At 43.2% G+C, this 17189-nt stretch overlaps 2 protein-coding genes across 10 annotated transcripts in view; one reads left to right on the top strand and one right to left on the bottom strand.

The window, feature by feature from the left end:
* Positions 1-2619: 2619 nt before the first annotated feature.
* On the bottom strand, positions 2620-11395 carry MBD4 (methyl-CpG binding domain 4, DNA glycosylase). Of its 2 annotated transcripts, none has more exons than XM_082639404.1 (8): positions 11106-11395; positions 9560-9786; positions 8297-9150; positions 5853-5927; positions 5641-5775; positions 4893-5042; positions 4306-4409; positions 2620-3386 (listed from the first exon to the last, which is right to left on the bottom strand). In XM_082639404.1, the coding sequence occupies exons 1-8, from the start codon at positions 11196-11198 to the stop codon at positions 3309-3311; spliced, it is 1716 nt and encodes a 571-aa protein (XP_082495530.1). In that variant the 5' UTR covers positions 11199-11395; the 3' UTR covers positions 2620-3308. The 2 variants fall into 2 exon arrangements, with proteins under 2 accessions (XP_082495530.1, XP_082495531.1); XM_082639405.1 differs by having other exon boundaries at positions 5853-5924.
* A 152-nt stretch (positions 11396-11547) lies between these two features.
* IFT122 (intraflagellar transport 122) overlaps positions 11548-17189 on the top strand; it is a 71224-nt gene continuing 65582 nt past the window's right edge. For 6 of the 8 annotated variants that reach the window (XR_014295592.1, XR_014295593.1, XR_014295594.1 and 3 more), the window contains exon 1: positions 11549-11718. Coding sequence is in view for 5 of the 8 variants with exons in the window: in XM_082639386.1 (XP_082495512.1) it covers positions 11678-11718 (41 nt within the window). In the remaining 3 variants the exon portion in view is untranslated. Of the gene's footprint in view, positions 11719-14776; positions 14837-17189 lie in introns of all 8 variants that reach the window. The other 2 variants (XM_082639387.1, XM_082639388.1) reach the window with 2 other exon arrangements.

Raw genomic sequence — 17189 nt, 5'->3', positions numbered from 1 at the left:
CTGTAAGCCGTAGGGTCTTCAGCAGGTCTCTACATGTTTAGAGCTGTGTTCTCACCCAAAGAACAGGCGCTCCCTCCTCCAGAGGGAACCCGAAAGAGTCGTGGCCAAATAGAGGCAGTGTTTTTGGTATGCTTTGTCCCTGAAAGACAGGGTGCCATGGTTTGGAATTATAGAACCCAAAAACTGGAGTATTAATAATATTTGAAATGTCCATTGACTGATGAATGGATAGACAAAAGGTGGTCTATCCAAACGACGTTATATTATTTAGTCATAAAAAGGAATGAGGGGGACTTCCCTGGTGGCGCAGTGGTTGAGAGTCCGCCTGCCGATGCAGGGGACACGGGTTCGTGCCCCGGTCTGGGAAGATCCCACATGCCACGGAGCGGCTGGACCTGTGAGCCATGGCCACTGAGCCTGCGCGTCCGGAGCCTGTGCTCCTCAACGGGAGAGGCCACAGCAGTGACAGGCCCGCGTACGGCAAAAAAAAAAAAAAAAAAAAAAGGAATGAGGTATTGACACATGCTGCTGAGACAGGCTGGGACCTGGGACCCTTTGCTGCAGTGCTTACACCTGGACAAGTGTCTCCTCGAGTAAGAAACTATATAAGGGATGAAAAATAACTGCACATATGTGCAGTTGTGGCTAATTACGAACAACATGATACAAAAAGATCAAAACCCAACTGCCGCTTCTGAGGTGTGGGGAGCAAAAGCAGGGTACTGCGCATGCCCCCTGCACACAGCAGCACGAGGGGGCTGGGCAGACCACCTAAGCCCCCCCTCCAGCCCGACCCATGGGTCAGCCTCTACCCTTGCCCCATTTAAGGGACCTGCTCACCCCCCTCCACCCAAGAAGCGAGCAAGGGAACTTGTTATTTGTTTTCACTCTGTCCTGCCGCAGCACTAGTCCCAATAAAGCCTTGCCTGAATTTCTCATCTGCCCTCTTATCAATCTCTGTTTTTAAAGAGTCTAAGAACCTGGGTCGGTAATACTGCAACACGTACGGACCTTCAAAATATGCTGAGTGAAAGAAGCCAGACACAAAAGGCCACAGATTATATGATTCCATTTGTAAGAAATGCCCGGAACTGGCAAATCTATAGACACAGAAAGCAGACAAGTGATGGTCAGAGGCTGGGGGAGGGAGGGATCGTTGGGTCTGACTGCTAACAGGTAAGGGGTTTCTTTTTGGGGTGATGGAAATATCTTGGAGTTAGTGATGATGGTTGCACAACACTGTGAATGTGCTAAAAACCATCAAATTGTACACTTTAAAAAATGGTTAAATCAATTTTATGTTATGTGGATTTTGTCTCAAATAAAGAAGTTAGAAAAGACTCAAACACTTGAGTGCTTACTCTGCATAAGGTACCATCCTTACTGAAATGCGTTATTTTTGTGACCCTCTCAACAACTGAGGTTGTCACTCAGACCATCCCTATGGGCCTCATTAATGTAGCATTTTTGTAAGCCAGGCTCCATTTAAGCAATTTCATACATTAACTTAATAATCATAATTGTGTGAGGTAGGTACCACTGATCCATTCTCAACAGATGAGGAAACAGATACAGAGGCCAGGCAACCTCACCTGCAGGAAAGGGGAAAAGCCCGGCCTGGCTGCTGCACAGCTCCCCTGCTGCACCCGCAGGCCCAGTCTTGACGGAGATGCTGGGCCGGGACTGGACAGCAGGTCCCACCGCCACGCCACACCTGATGCCCTGAGCTTGCTGCCTGCCCTACCCTCTGACCCCAGGTATGGCCAGGGTTGCAGGGGCCCCTCTGGACTCTTCGCTGCAGTGTTGGGCACCCTGTCCCCACACCTTACCCCTTTTGTTACCTGTCATTATTGCTTGTCCCTTTCTCTCTCCCATGAGGGTCTCTACAGAGCCTTTTCATCTTTGTGCCCCTCCCTGGCACAGAGCTTTGCACTTAGTGAATGCTACTCTGATATCTGTTAAATAAAAACGTGATGGGAGGTTATTAAGTGGATGTTTGCCTTGGAAGTGTGCGTGTGTGTGGTCAGTTTTCCTGTTCCTGGATTTTGAAGGATGGTCAAAATCCATCCTTCTCTAAAAAATGAATCTCACTCACTATAGTGGAAACCACCAACTAGCTCTGCAGCACACTATATCCTGGTTCTGTTCACACTCTACCCTACATCAAAGGTAGTTTCCCTAACAATTTGTTTTTCATTTATTCAATCAACTTAATTTCCAAATTATGCCTTAAAATGACCATGGATAATCGAGATTTAATAACTTAGATTTTTGTTTGTTTTGTGAGTTCCTTCTAAAGTAAATGTTTCAGTATTTGAGCTATACCATTATAATACCTGTTTTAAAAATGGCATAACACTTAAAAGGCCCTGTCCTCCAGCTGGAAGATGGGAGATGGGTAAATGCTCAAGTTTTCACATAGGGATCAAGGTAAATGCGTTGAGTCAGAAGCCAACACTCTGCAACAGAACTACAGGCAGATATGCAAATTAGGTTATCAAATGGTCAAATCTCCAATTCCTAAAAGCCAGCAGACAGTCATCAAGGACACATCATGACAAAATAATCTTATTTTTCTTTGGAGGTTAGCGTTTTTTAATATACTTTATTAATTAACTGCCTAATTTACCCTATCATATCTTTTCTGACATGTGTGGCTGAAAACTCTTTGCTTCTTCATATAACAATTGTGTGATATTTTCTACAGAAGGACAACAGGAGGTCTAATCTTCCCTCAGGCAAGGTTGATAGAAATTTGCTTCATATTATTAATAACTGAGGAAAGCTTTTTTAACTTCAAATCACATTTCATTATTGGAAAAGTCATATACATTTTTAGGATTGCTGTCAAGTAACAATTTATTTTTTTTAAAAATCTCAGAACATGTCATTGCACATTCAGAAGCAAAGATCTTCTGGTGGTACACACATTAAGAAGACATACATTAGGGCTTCCCTGGTGGCACAGTGGTTGGGAGTCCGCCTGCCGATGCAGGGGACATGGGTTCGTGCCCCGGTCTGGGAGGATCCCACATACCGCGGAGCAGCTGGGCCCGTGAGCCATGGCCGCTGGGCCTGCACGTCCGGAGCCTGTGCTCTGCAGCGGGAGAGGCCACAGCAGTGAGAGGCCCACGTACCGCAAAAAAAAAAAAAAAAAAAAAAAAAAAAAAAAAAGAACACACACATTAGGTTTCTAGTTGGGCTGATTAGAATCTATACACCTGGAAAGGCAGTTGTGCTTAGTGGAGCTTTTAAGAATCGAAGTGCAAAGCAATGCATAAAAACAAGCTTGAAAACGTCAAAGAGTTTTAAGATAGACTTAATTTTTTGTGATTTTCCCAAAGCCAGTCATGATATTTATTTAACTTGTGGTCTTCAGGGTGTACCTGGAAGAAATACAACACATTAGGAGACAGAGGCCTTACGTAAGTTAGTCAGAAATACATTTTTAAAATTGGCTTTTTAAAGATATGGTGGGGGAACAGTACCTTATGACAATATACCTGAAAATGATAACCTTTACCCTAATGAGATTCATGAATAGTTAAAATTATACCTTCCATCAAAGCAATCCTTTACAGTTTACAAAGTACTTTCCAATTTGGTACTGATCTTCAATGGGACTCAGTGTGGAGGGTGGTGATAACATGAGTCAAGTATTAATATGCCATTTTCCAGGAGGTTATAGACCCTGACAGTTAAATGGACTGCTCAGGTCACAATAAATGGTGAAGCAGGAATGGACTTGGCCAGACCTCCCAGCTAAATGCTTTAGGGCAAGTCACAGACTAAAAGGGCAGTGTACAGGCTATGTGGCAGTGCCTATCAGCTGCCAGGATGCCACCCAGATGCCCATGGGCTGGGCATACTCAATAGAATGGGCAGCCGAAGTAGGACCCACCTACCACAAAAATAGTCTGAGACCACGAGAAGAAACCCCACAAGCATGCACTCCAATCCTGCACCTGCCCGCTTCCCTTCAGTGGTGTGCTTTTGAAGGCGAGTATGACTGTGACAGGAGGAAAACCACATTAGGCCTACAGACAGTACGTGAATGGAAATGACAGGAAGAGGGCTAGAAGTGGCAAACCAGTGGAGGTCAGTCAGAGACCAGGGAGTCTTTGTGGACTTGGGGAAATCTATGGACCCTCTCCTGCTGTCAATAACCCCAAGCCACCAGTGCCCCTCAAGCCTGGAACAAAGCTGGTTGTGACTGTAATGGCACGTGTGTCCAAGAAATCATTTTAACCCTAATGGTGGACTTACTTTGCCTCAGAGACAAAATGTGCCGGAGACGGGCCTTACCTGCTTCCACTCATTGACACAAAAAATTCGGTAAGAGTCGTTGCCATATTTGCCAATCCCGTGAAGCTCAATTGGATACCTCCACTGCTTTGTCAGATATTCATCTGAGAATACAACACCCCACATATCAGGTCAGCCTCTAGGAAAATACTTTCCCTGAAAAGGAGGAACAACAGAAAAGGACGGGAAAGAATCTCTCCTAACAGCCTGACTTGTGGCTGCTTTCTTCTGAATTCCTGCAGCCACCACCCCCGTCTGACCTGCTTGTCTGCCACTGACTAACCGTTATTGTTTTGTGCTGACCTAACGAGACAGGGGTAATGTCCCTGAGGTCAACTGGACTTTCTGCTTCACTGACTTCTTCCTCTAATCCTGCCCACATGGCCTGACCTGGTGCTGGGCAAAGATTTATCACCTGGGTCAGCAGGAGACTGCACTTTGGGGCAAGCGAACTATCTTCAAATGCCTTCAGTGCTTGAGCTGAATGACCTCTATTAATGTCGCAACTGAGGACATTAAAGTGTCAGGTGTGGCTCTCGTAAATAGGCACAATTTATGTTTTTCCCTTTGGGTATATGGGAAAGTACCTGAGAACTTGATAATGGTTTTTGCTCGAAGATCGTAGAGACCAAGAGGTTTAAGAAGTTCTGAAACATCTCTCCAGTCTGCAGTTCTCGCTACCTCAGCTGAAGGATACTTCTCCAGAAACTGCCAAAGCACAGGGATTGCCATTTTGCCTAGGAAATAAAAGTAACTACATGACTACAAGCCTCCAGATGGGCTGATTTTAGGCTCATGTACTTCTTTAACTAGAAATCTCATATAGAAAGTTTTTTTCTTTCTTCTTAAACCACTGATGAGAAGACATTACCTAAATCAGCAACCACTCTCAGAGTCAAAACCCAACACCATCAACCAATTTGGTTAACAGTCCAAATTATGCCAAAACCTGGCCTTGTATGATATTGGTTTTTAAGTCATCAGATCATCATATAACTAGTGTAAAAGCATACAGAACATAAGGTGCCAGTGACATGAAAGAAAGCATCCAATGAAAAAGAAATGCTTTTATACATGACACAGAGAGGAGGAAGGTTAAGTAACGGATTTTCATTGATGACTAAAAGCAATTTGGAAGTAGAACATAAATGAAAATCTGCTCTTTAATGCTAAAAAGGCTGCTGGATGTCATCTAGTCTATAGGTGGAAGAGTTTGAGGACTGACTGAAAGAAGGCCTTACCTGAGGTCAAAATCACACTTGAGACCAGGTTTCCTGATCAATTCTCCTCATCACACTGTCTCTACTAAGACAAAGATGAAAAGAATCCACAAACCTGAGGTCCGGTTGAGGAATATAGTCGCGATGAGGAGCTTCCATGGATCATGGAAAAGTGTTTCTTGGACAAGATTAAAAGGTGACCGAGGAGGTGTCCACTTCTTAAAGGCCTTGCGTCGTGGAGGACTAAGAACTAAACAAACACACTGTATTAGAGGGGAACCCTTGAAATAGGTTTAAAGTCTGCTTTTCTGATTGGAAAAGGGATACCTTCTTTGTTATATTTGCTGGAAAAATACAGGCTTGTTTTCCTTTTTTCTATTTGTGTCTGTGGGATGGCGTCTTCTGAAAAGGAAAGAGTGAACATTGTTTACAGGATCTATGGTTTAGCCTAAAGAGATATTCAGGGCTGCAAACAACAACAACACACGACTACTACAAAACGTTCAGTTTAGCACTATTCTAAGCACTTCACAAAAATTCACCAGTTTAATCCTACTAATGACCTATGAGCAAGGTAGGTACTATTTTGCCTCCACTTTACAAATAAGGAAATTGAGGTACAGAGATGCTAGGTAACTTGCCCAAGGTCCCACAGCTAGTAAGTGTCAAGAGCTGAAATTCTAATCCAGGCAGTCTGGTTCCTGAGTCCATGCCTTTAACCACTATTATACTAGTTCTCTAGGATTTTTGTGCAGAGTTCACTACATTGAAAAATTGGAAATAATATAGAATATTTTAAAGTATGACATTTGTACAATGTGGTTATTAAAATATTTTGAGACTACCTCACGAATTTTTCCCATGTCATTAATTTTTAAGTGAAAAAAGCAATATTCAACATATGATCCCAATTTAATAAAGAAAAAAATGTGATAGATATTAGAATAAACCAAAATGGCATAATGGTATAATGGTTGTTGCTAATTTTTCTTTTCTTTTAATTTTCCATGTTTTCCAAATATTCTGCAGTGAATACTTTTACTAAAAAAAACCAAAAAACAAACAAACAAAAAGGATACAGATAAAACAGAACCTGCAGGAAAGCCTAAGATTTGGACCTTAGAACACTTAAGGCCACTATCTGCTGGGAAGTTTAGTTTAACAGACTCTTTGACCAACACTATTAGGCTTTCAAGTTTCTAAAATCATCACATTTAATACTCCCTATAGCCATACCCTCTAAATTTGAATGTCAGTTAATAATACCTTGCATTTGTCTAGCGTGAAGCCATCTTTTTCACTTCTCATTTTATGTTACAATATTCATGATGTGAAAAACAGGACTGGTGAGGGTTATTACTTGTGTTTTACAGATGAAGACTCTAAGGCTTAGAAATTAAGCAACTATCTGAAAACAATAGTGGGATTGACTACAGATTGGGACAAGTATCCACGTCTCCAGATAATCAGTCTAGTGTTTTTTGCTATTCTAGTTTGAATAGGCAAAGCCCAGTGGAAAGTAAAAAAGAATCAGAACAAAGGAAACTGCTCTTACTACCTACTTGATAACTTCTTCTGTGGGTTCCTATAGATAATTACCGACTAGCCTCTTTTATTACTAGGAGACTAAGCTCAATTTACGTGGCAATTTCTAACTAAGGCACTGGGAAAGTCTTTACTACTCCACTGGATACCTATCACCTACAGTAAACGTACTTATGTTGAGAACTAGACTTCTTTATGCACAGGATGACTAGCATACTTCCATTTTAGTCACAAAAGGATGTTTTTGATATTTTATTTGCCCATTTTACTAGCAATAAATCTACATAAACCTCAAGGCTTTAGGAAGCTCAAGGTCTTTAAAGGACACATTGGAGAATTTTTACGTAGTTCCTAGGTGTATGTGGTCATCTTCTGTTCAAGGTAGAGAAATTCCAGGCACAGCAAAGACATAATAAAATCATGAGTGGGACCAAGAGCAGGAACCAACTCTAACCACCTGCTCTACTAATTTGTCCACGCTGTCTCTCCATAGGACTTTAAGTAAAATTACTATTCTTCTTTAAAGGAGTTATTCATCATACCATAATGGCATAATGAATAACTAATATAGGGTTGCTCAAAGGTCTCCTTTCTTTCCTCTCTTATTCACTGAGGTATTATAAAGGCAAAACTGCTAAGCTCTAAACTCTGTATTAAGAGCATATTACAAAAAATAGATGAACTATGTGATTACAGTTTTGAATTATTTAGAGCTCTAAAGCATTTTAGAGAAGCATTACAATCGAAGATAAAAATGACTATGATATATACAAAATTAAATTGGAAGTCACACATCAGTAATAAGTAACAGGAGGGGTGCAAAGAGAAGATACTGACTATTCTCAACCAGTTTATGTATAAGAGGAGTCTTCCCCAAATCTTTTCACAAGTGAAACCTTTTTATTTCCCCTAAAGTTGTAAGATTATTGGCTGGAAAAAAGGGAAGAAGGGAGAGCACTGCTGAAGAGAGTCCCAGGTGTTGTACCAGGATGGTAGCAACAGTTAATGGCACAGTTGTCCTCTGTTGGGGGCAGTAGCCAGCTGATTGTTTCTTTGCCATACAAAAGGGCTTAAATATCGGTTACACAAGGCACTAGGACCAACTGGTAGAATGTATCTGACATTTGGCCCTACTTCTCCATTCTATTCCCACATGCTAACTGGGTACAGGCATGAAGTGCAAAATCCTCATCACATGTTTAACAGCACTTTAGTGCACTGAATACCTTGAAGTATTTTCGCAGAAGTAGAGTCTTTCTCCGTTTGTGAGCTGTTGTCCATTTCAGAGCCACCTCTTGAAATGTCAATATGCAAATGCTCCTTCCTTTCCCCAACTTCTACTTTGGTTCTTATTTTCTCAGATTCTAAAAAGGTACCCTCACACTTCTTGTTGTGTCCTGCTTCTTCGGTTGAATGTAATTTGTTTATGATGCCAGAAGTGGTCTGTTCAAAATCTGATCCTGAACACAATGATTTTTCTTTACCAAGCCTCTCCTCTTCGCTGGTAACAGTGAGGGTCTTGTCGCTTGCTCTGGCATCAGAGACGCAGCAAGTTCTCTCAAGCTGACTTTCTTGTGCACGAGGCTCGCTTTCAGCATCTGCTGCCTTATTATACACAGATGCTCTTTTTCTATTACTTTGAACAGGATCTGGAAGACTCCTCCGGCACCCTGTTTTAGATTTCTTAATTTGAATCCCTTTCAGAACAGTCACCTTTCTTTTGGACTTTCTAACCTTTCTGGAGTCAGCATCATTAACACCATCATCTTCTTTCAAAAGCCAATGAATGGAAGTAAAGTTAGAGAGTTCTCTGCTATCTTGCAATTCCAAACTAGCACTTGGCAAAGAAACCACATCTTTTTTCCACCTGCTTCGTGTCCTGAGGCTCCGGTTTGAATTGCCACTTTCGTTTTGCAGTTGGGATGGCAGAGCTGCCATGCTTTGGTCTTTACATCCTGACTTGATGCTCCTTTTATGAGGTACAGTAAAATCAAAATCTTCTGGCTTAAGAGAAGTCCCTCCGCTTTTGTGAAGATAATTAGCAAGTGAACTTTTGGATCGGAACTTCAGTCCCTGTGGGCTAGAAGATGATATTAAAGAAAACTTATTGCTAGTTAATAAAAGTGACTTAAAAAAAAACTGGACCACATTTCGGATTTTTTATTAATAATTTCCAAACTTTGCCGTGGGCATTTGTCATTTAAAATGAAAAAAGTGATACTTTAAAATAGTTTCCTCTATGACAACAGAACATAATTTTACAAATATAGCTTAAGCGCAACCTTACCAGTAGCCATTCACAGAAGAAGAAAATGTAAGTATTTGTCCCCAAATCACCTGATGTAAGTAACCAGTGACAGTGAAGGAACAGAATCTGTAATGGTTTTATGGTAAAAACAGAAAAAAGCCAAAACTCCTGCTATGCTTTCCTACCACCTGTCTAGACAAAATTATTTGGCTGTACTACCTTTACCATCTTGCATGCTCACCTGATGAAATATACGTCGTATCTTCCTGCTGTTTTCCCAGATAACCTTTGCTTCACAACTCTTTCCCATCCACATGGTACAGGCTTATGGCACTCTGTCATTGTGCTACCACCAAATTGAGCAGAAGCAATGGGTTCTTGTAGCGGGGGATTACACTCACTGCTGCTTTTTATCACCATTTGTTTCTCATCTTCTCCCACTCTTTCTGATCCCAGAGCAACGTCTTCCTCCCTGAAAAAAAACAAACTCCAAGTGATTAGCTCATTTAAAATTAATTTCACTCTGCTTATTCAATTTCAGTCCATAACAGAGAAGGAACCACATGGACTATTTGGACTATGGGAGAGATTAAAATCAGTATGGCTCAGTCATTCTATGAGAGTATCTTCCTCCTCTCCAATATCTTCCTGTCCTCCAACATGGTTAAAAAGGGTTGGAAATCTCTGCACAATGAAAAGGTCAAGCTACTTGCTAGAAAAAAAAAATTTTTTTTTGTTAATCATTGAATAGCTCTGTTATAGAGATTTCTGGTGACACTTGGCATAAGTTTAAAAACATGAACCAATAGCTGAGCTCTTAACCTGGGGATCAACAGAACAGCTTAAATGAGTCAGTGAGACACCCTCCTCCCCCCGAAATAAGTGAGGTAAAATTTTTATATATATGTGCATTTTGGGGGCGGTGGGGGGACAGTGTCTATTACTTTCATCAGAGGTTGTAACCCTCTAAAAGGTAAAGAACATTTGATAAAGAATTTTCAAACTCTCTTTCATTCTTGATCCGATAACCTTTGAGGCAGGTAGGATAAGGATTACTCTCATTTTATTGATAAAACTGAGTGACAGGAAGATTAAGTTATTTGCAGAACTGATTCCAGGACCTAGGTCTAATAAATCTTGCTCTAATACTTCTCCCCCTCTACTATTGTTGAAAAACTTCAGTAGAGTGTATCCTAATCACTAAATCATATTTACATTTTCAAAATTGGATGAGACATCTCTAGACATGTCTAACAACTTCTTTTCTACAAATAGGGAAAGCATGAGCCAGTGACTGACTAGAATTAGAATCAAAGTCTTCTGATGCAATACGGGGTTAAATAATTTGGGGGATCTGGGTGGATCTTAAGAAATTATACTGTTCACAATTTTGGCGATAAGGAAACTGAATCCTGGTGAAAACAGCACGAACTTTAAAATCAACAGACTGGGTTCAAATCCTAGCTCTGCCATTTACTACCTGTGAGGTCCAAGGGCAAGTTACTTAACCTGTCAGTCTCTTTCTCCATCTGTAAAAAGGAGGTAATACCTCTTTCAAGGTAGTTCTGAGAATCACATTTTTTTGGGGAAAAAAAAAGTAGGTAAATCATCTTAGCCCCACACCGCACATACACAAGTACTCAGTACTCCAGCCCCTGTTCTTAGGAACTAACCCTGCCGGCCTCCAAGTGTCCATCCACCCTAGGTGTAAGAAAGGCCCACCCACCTTCTACTCTCCCGCTCCCATTTTACAGGTGGTGAACTGAGGCCCGAAAGGGGACAATAACTTGCCGGAGGTCACCCGGCCGGTCGGGGACTAGGCGCTGGTTGGCGATGACAGAGGGGGCAGCTCCGCAGTCCCCCAGGCTCGGACTCTCCATCCCAGACGTGTCCCTCAAGCAGGCTCCGGCTGCAGTAATAAGCCGAGAGGGTGCGTCGCTCTGGGTCTGGAGCGGAGTAAGAGGCGAAAAAGAAGCTTTTTCAGCTCGGAACTCTAGGATGGAACGAAAAGATGGAAGCAGTGAGTCTGTCCGACTGCTCAGCAGCCTTCCAGCCTCCCCCCTTGACCACAGCCGCCATTTCCACGGCTCAGCCAATCAAGTCCTTTGTCGAGGAAGACGCACCGCCCCCTTCCCGTTCCGACCAATCGCGAGCGTCCTAGATATGAGGACGCCTTCTAGCCTCCCGTTCCTTCTTTCTAGCCCTCCCTTGTAGACATGCGCACTCGGAACGCTCTGCCTCGCGCGTAGCTCACTGCGCATGTGCGTTGCCGGGGTAGCGCGGGGAGACAAAGTGGCTCGCGGAGTTAGGCCTGTTGCTGAGGCGGGGAGGAGGGGCCCGAGGCGTGAGGGAAGCCGCTATGAGGGCCGTGTTGACGTGGAGAGATAAAGCCGAGCAGTGGTGAGGAGCGGGGCAGCCCGGGAGGAGCGGGAGGCTGAGCCCCAGCGGGGATGGCGGGCGCTATGGCGTGAACCCTGGTGGTTGCCAAGGGTAACGGGCCTGCGGGCTGGGCTGAGGGCCCTGAGTCCCGTCTCTGGGCGACTGCAGGGTCGCCTTCCCACCACTTTGCGGATGGAGAAACTGAGGCCTGGAGAGGGAGCAAGGGGATGTACCACGCGTGAGGTAGTGGCCTGTGGAGGCAGCTTTACACATAATCACAGTCTGATCTTGTCGTTCCTTTACTCAGAATCCATCCTGGGCTCATCAGTGTTTTCCAGCTTCACAACTTATGCCGCATCCGCGTGTTACCTAATACTCTTGTTTACTTGACCTTTTCTCTAAATTGTCTCACTTATTTTCCTTTAAACATGCTTTTACATTCTACAGGGAAACTTTATTACACCGTATATGAAAACCAGTAGCAATTGCTGTAAATGTAAGATAACTGTAGAACTTAAAGCAGGGAGAAACAAAACGGCGTTAACAAGTTGTAGCTAGATACTGTTGCTAGGGAACCTCTGAGCCTCAGGTGTAGTGTCTCTAGAGCTAGAGATTTAGCAAGTGTGGTTGGAGAGGTGCTTGAGTTGAATAGCATCAGAGCAAGAATTTCTCCCGTGTTTTGTTAGAAGGTTTGAAAGAGGATCGAAAGAGAATGACTTTCTCACTTTATGATTCAACGTTGTTTAATGTCCTATTCCATTTTTGTCCCCCAAATCCATCATATAACAACACATTTGGGGGCATACTGACTTATTGGGCAGTTCTCCTCAGCCTGACTTTCAAAACTTCCTGCATGATCTTTTCAGCTTAATTGTGAAGCCTCTGCTTTGGCTACTGGAACAGAGCCATTCCCTCTCTGTCTTTTCTTTGGCCTCACTGTGTGAGGCCTTCATCTCCTCACGGTGAAATCCTAAACATCCTTAAGCCTCCGTTTGGAGATGGTCGCTCTCTTTGTACTTTGCACCAGTAATAGCTAATGCTTACTTTGTGCCAGGCACTGGCTAAGAACTTCATATCTTTTGTCTCATTGTCACCTCACAACAGTACCTGACGTAGGTACTACACTTATTTCTGTTTTACATATGAGGCGACTGAAGCACAGAGTGGGTAAATAATTTGCCAGGGTCACACGGTGAGTAAGTGGTGGAGCCAGCTTTCTTCCTCACTCCAGAGCCAATGCTCTTAGCCACTGCATTAATTATTCCTGGTGTTATAGAGGCTGCAAACTCAAATGCCTGCAGGAATCAGGCAGGCAACGTAAATGGGAGATGCTTATTTGCACCTTGAACACAAGGAATTGTTTGTTTTCCCTAGGAGTATTCTTCTTTTCTATATTGCACTCTTCTTGAAACGTATAGCCCTACAGCTGTATCTTTCACTTCTACTTTTTTAAAAAAAAATAAATTTATTTATTTATTTTTGGCTGAGTTGGGTGTTTGTTGCTGCGCGTGGGCTTTCTCTAGTTGCAGCGAGCAGGGGCTACTCTTCATTGTGGTGCGAGGGCTTCTCATTGCCGTGGCTTTGTTGTGGAGCACGGGCTCCAGGTGTGCGGCCTTCAGTAGCTGTGGCTTGCAGGCTCTAGAGCACAGGCTCAGTAGTTGTGGCACACGGGTTTAGTTACTCCACAGCATGTGGGACCTTCCCAGACCAGGTCTCAAACCCGTGTCCCCGGCATTGGCAGGTGGATTCGTAACCACTGCGCCATCAGGGAAGCCCTCACTTCTACTTTTAATAGAGATTTGAGTAAAAAAAAAAAATTTTTTTTAAACTTTTCTCTTAACTGTTATAAAAGTATTCATAGCACAAGCTGCTGATAGCTAGCAGCTGAGCATTTGATTTTGCTGTCAGATACTAAGAAGTGGCAAGGACTGTGGCAGACTGGAGAGCGCATGCTCCGACTGAAAGGGACAGCAGCTGCTCTGCTTCTGCCAATTACCAGCCTGCAGGAATTTGGCCCAGCGTGGCTCAGAGCTTCCTGTTTACACCAGAAACCAGGGAGCTGGGTTTTTATGTGAAATGTCCTAATTTTTAAATGTTGGCACCTAATCTGTAAAAAAAAAAAAAAAAAAAAAAAACAAAAACAAAATAAAATACCATATGGGCCAAACAAAACGTTTGCTGGCCAAATATAGCCTGATTGGCTCCCAGTTTTCAACCCCTGGCATAGGATTTTGTTCATTCCTCTCTTGTGGTACTTAGAGTCTGTCTAGTCCAAGAGTTTATGGGAAACTGTTGATCCCAGAAGTCTATAAACCCCTTAAAAGCAATGGCTATGTCTTACTCATTTCCAAGCCTTATTCTAGAGGCTAGACAGTGGTTGTTGTGATTATTTCATGGATAGAGGTATTCATGAATGAATGAAGAGGTGAGTGAATGAATGATGAATGAAGACTGGTTATTTGGTTTTTGGCCCATTACAGCTATTCTAGTGTAGGGGCTTTAGGGGTTCTAGAGACCAGCAATACTGATGGCAGCTACATATGCAAGCTGATAGCCCAGAATGAGACAAAACAAAAAACTCTAAAAATAAATAGTAGACCTCCAAAACCCCAGATGTCAAAGATTCTTCCTCCACACTGAACCAGCTCCGCCTGCTGGTCTGCTCTTTTGCTTCCGTCTAACCTTTGTGTAGCAGCAGGAATTCTCTTTTTTGAGTCCTGTTGCTGTGATCCGTTACCTCGCCTCTCATCAACCCAGAGTGACTCCCCATTACCTTCCATGTCAGATTGTGCACTTAATTAGGTGGTCCTTCCCCTGCCCCACCCTGCCCCCTTTTGCTAAGATTTAAATTTATGCTTTTCAGTTCAGCTGAAAACGTCATTTTCCTGTCCAGAGGCCCTTCCCAAATGTCCTCTTATTCTTCTCTGAGCTCCTTCTTGTCTCCCTTCAAAGCAGTGCTCTAGGTTCTCCTCAACCATGATGCCTTATTCCAGGCAGGCTGCCATCTGCTCTGCCCGTCATCCACAGCAGCTGTGGGCCAGACAGTGTTTACATGCCTTATCTTGTTTAATCTCCACAGCAGCCTGTGAGGTTGGAATTGTTACCCCATTTACAGATGAAGAAACTGAGACTTGATGAGGTAACAATTTGCTTAAGATTCAAATCAAGTAAGTGGGGGCTGGATCAGGTTGTGCAGGATTTGGAGAGGCACCCTGAGACTTCAGTTTACAGTGGGTTGGGCACAGGGTTGGCAGAGGACAGTTTGCAGGACTCACCCTCTGTCTCTCTGCAATGGCATCTGACAATGTCCGTTTTTCATAAAAGGGGACAGGTGGGGAGAGAGAGCCATCCTACCGTACTGTCTGCAGATGGGTGAGCTCCCCAGCCCTGGAAGTGTTCAAGCAGAGGCTGGATCCATCAATAGGGAATTCCTGCCCTGGTAGGGGAGTTGGACTATATGACAGGGTCTAGGGTCTTTCCCAATAGTTTGGGAAAGTTTCTGTGATCTTATGATGTAATTAAAGCCCAAGGGGTTCCAGATAAAAATCTTGTCAGTTTGTCAGTTATACTCATTTTGTGTCTAGGACAATGCCATGTACTATGGGTCCACAAATGTCTAAAATAGGGTCATTACCCTGAAATTGCATATGACTGTAATTAAGGGGATAAGATAGTATCTGAAACAGTGTAAATACAGAAGATTATATAATTCTTAAATTGAATTGTACAGATTCTAAGTACAATAAGAATTTTGATTGGGGTAAATCAGACATGTATGTTATACTTTAGAAAAGCAAACTTCAAGAAATGCGGAGAAAATGAATTTTCACATCTGAAAGGAAGGTAGCTAAAGACTTGGCTCAAGTGAGGTGCTCAGAAATGATTTGCTAATAATTCAGCCCAAAATGATCCTAGTGAAGAAGAAGCCACACGGGAACCACTTTGATGGGCTCAGATATGTACAAGGCAGGAAGGGAGCCACACGACCAGGATGACTGTGGAAGAGAGGTGCAGACCCCTCCCAAACCTCGTGCCTCACCAGCTCCCCACAGGAGGTGGTGCTTGTGCACCCTGCGAGGCGGGAGGGCAGCTCCCTAGCCTTGCTGAGTAGGTGAGGACCACAGCTCAGGCCGAAGGTCAGCCCTTCTGGCCCCAGCTCCCCCCTGCTTTTCCCTCTCCCGCCCTGCTTCTCCGCAGTGTGAAATGCACCCAGTACGTTGTCCCCTAGGTTCTGAGAAAGAAAGCTTGAGAGACGGGAAGCCTCAGGTCTGTTACCGCGTAACAGCGAGGAAGCTGAAGGACTCAGGGTTTGTGTTTGCTTCTATCACGAGGGATGCCCAGCTGGAGAGGGGTAGCAATCGTTGTGTTCCAGCTTCTCCATCAGCCAGCTGTATGACAGCAGACAGGTGGCCTGTGTACTTCAGTTTCCTCATCAGTAAAAATGGACCAATAATGCCTGGCCTGTCTGAGGCATTATGTTAGCATGAGGTCAAATGAGATCATGTAAATTTACACTCTTCAACAACTCTTAACTCTTGAATATATGTGAAGAATTATTTTTATTAAAGGAAGCTTCTGAGGTCAATGGAGCCTATATAAGAACTCTGAATTCTATGTGTGATGCCTTGAGTAGATGATAACACTTTTTTTTTTTTTCCTGCTGATGAAACATGGAGACTCTTGCTAATTATTTGGTCAACTATGGCATATGCAAATAATAATTAGAATGGAGGCCACAAGCGTAGTGGTTAGAGCTTGGGCTGCAGAGTCAGACTGCCTGCGTTTGAATTCTGGCTCCACCTCTACTCAGTAGCAATTTATTTTCAGGCAAGTTAGTTAACTTCTCTGTGCCTTAGTTTTCTCATCTGCAAAACAGATATAAGCTTGTTGTGAAAATTAAGTGAGTTAACACATGTAAAGCATTTAAACTGTACTTTGCACACATGTAAATAAATGTGCTTAATAAATATTAGTCACTGTTGTTAAAGTATTGAGGGTGGCATAGATTTGTTATACTTGACAGTAATTCAGGAGAGTGGAAGGCCATATAGCACAGACTGTAAAGTCAGACCTGAGTTAAAATTCTGGCCCTTTCACTTGCTGTGTGATGTTGGGCAAGATACTTGACCTCTCTGAACCATGGTGTCCTCAACCACAAAATTGAGTAGTAATTCTTACCTCATAGAATGGTTGTGAGGACAGAATAAAATAATGCATTTGAAGAGCTCAGCATCGGGTGTCTGTGGTAAATGCTCCAAGTAGTTACCAGGGTGTGTTTTTTTTTTGGCCGCACCACGTGGCTTTCGGGATCTTATTTCCCTGACCTGGGATCAAGCCTGTGCCTTCAGCAATGAAATTGTGGAGTCTTAACCCCTGGATCGCCAGGGAATACTCCAGGGTGTATATTTTTCGATCACTCACAGGTGCCAGGTTAATTTATCCTGTGTTCAACTTTTACAATAGGCCATCTTGGCTGTGCTGTCTGACACATT

The sequence above is a fragment of the Mesoplodon mirus genome (assembly GCF_964341445.2).
Source record: "Mesoplodon mirus genome assembly, chromosome: 12".
Lineage (NCBI taxonomy): Eukaryota > Metazoa > Chordata > Mammalia > Artiodactyla > Ziphiidae > Mesoplodon > Mesoplodon mirus.
The sequence above is the reverse complement of the archived record's forward strand: the minus strand, read 5'-3'. Positions and strand labels throughout refer to the sequence as shown.

Coding starts and splice junctions, on each gene's coding strand:
- MBD4 (XM_082639404.1), bottom strand. CDS start 11,198: ATGGAGAGTCCGAGCCTGGGGGACTGCGGAGCTGCCCCCTCTGTCATC. Junction 5,928..8,296: donor TTCTGCGAAAATACTTCAAG/GTATTCAGTGCA, acceptor TTTCCTTTTCAG/AAGACGCCATCCCACAGACA. Junction 5,043..5,640: donor ATTCCTCAACCGGACCTCAG/GTTTGTGGATTC, acceptor TTTATTTCCTAG/GCAAAATGGCAATCCCTGTG.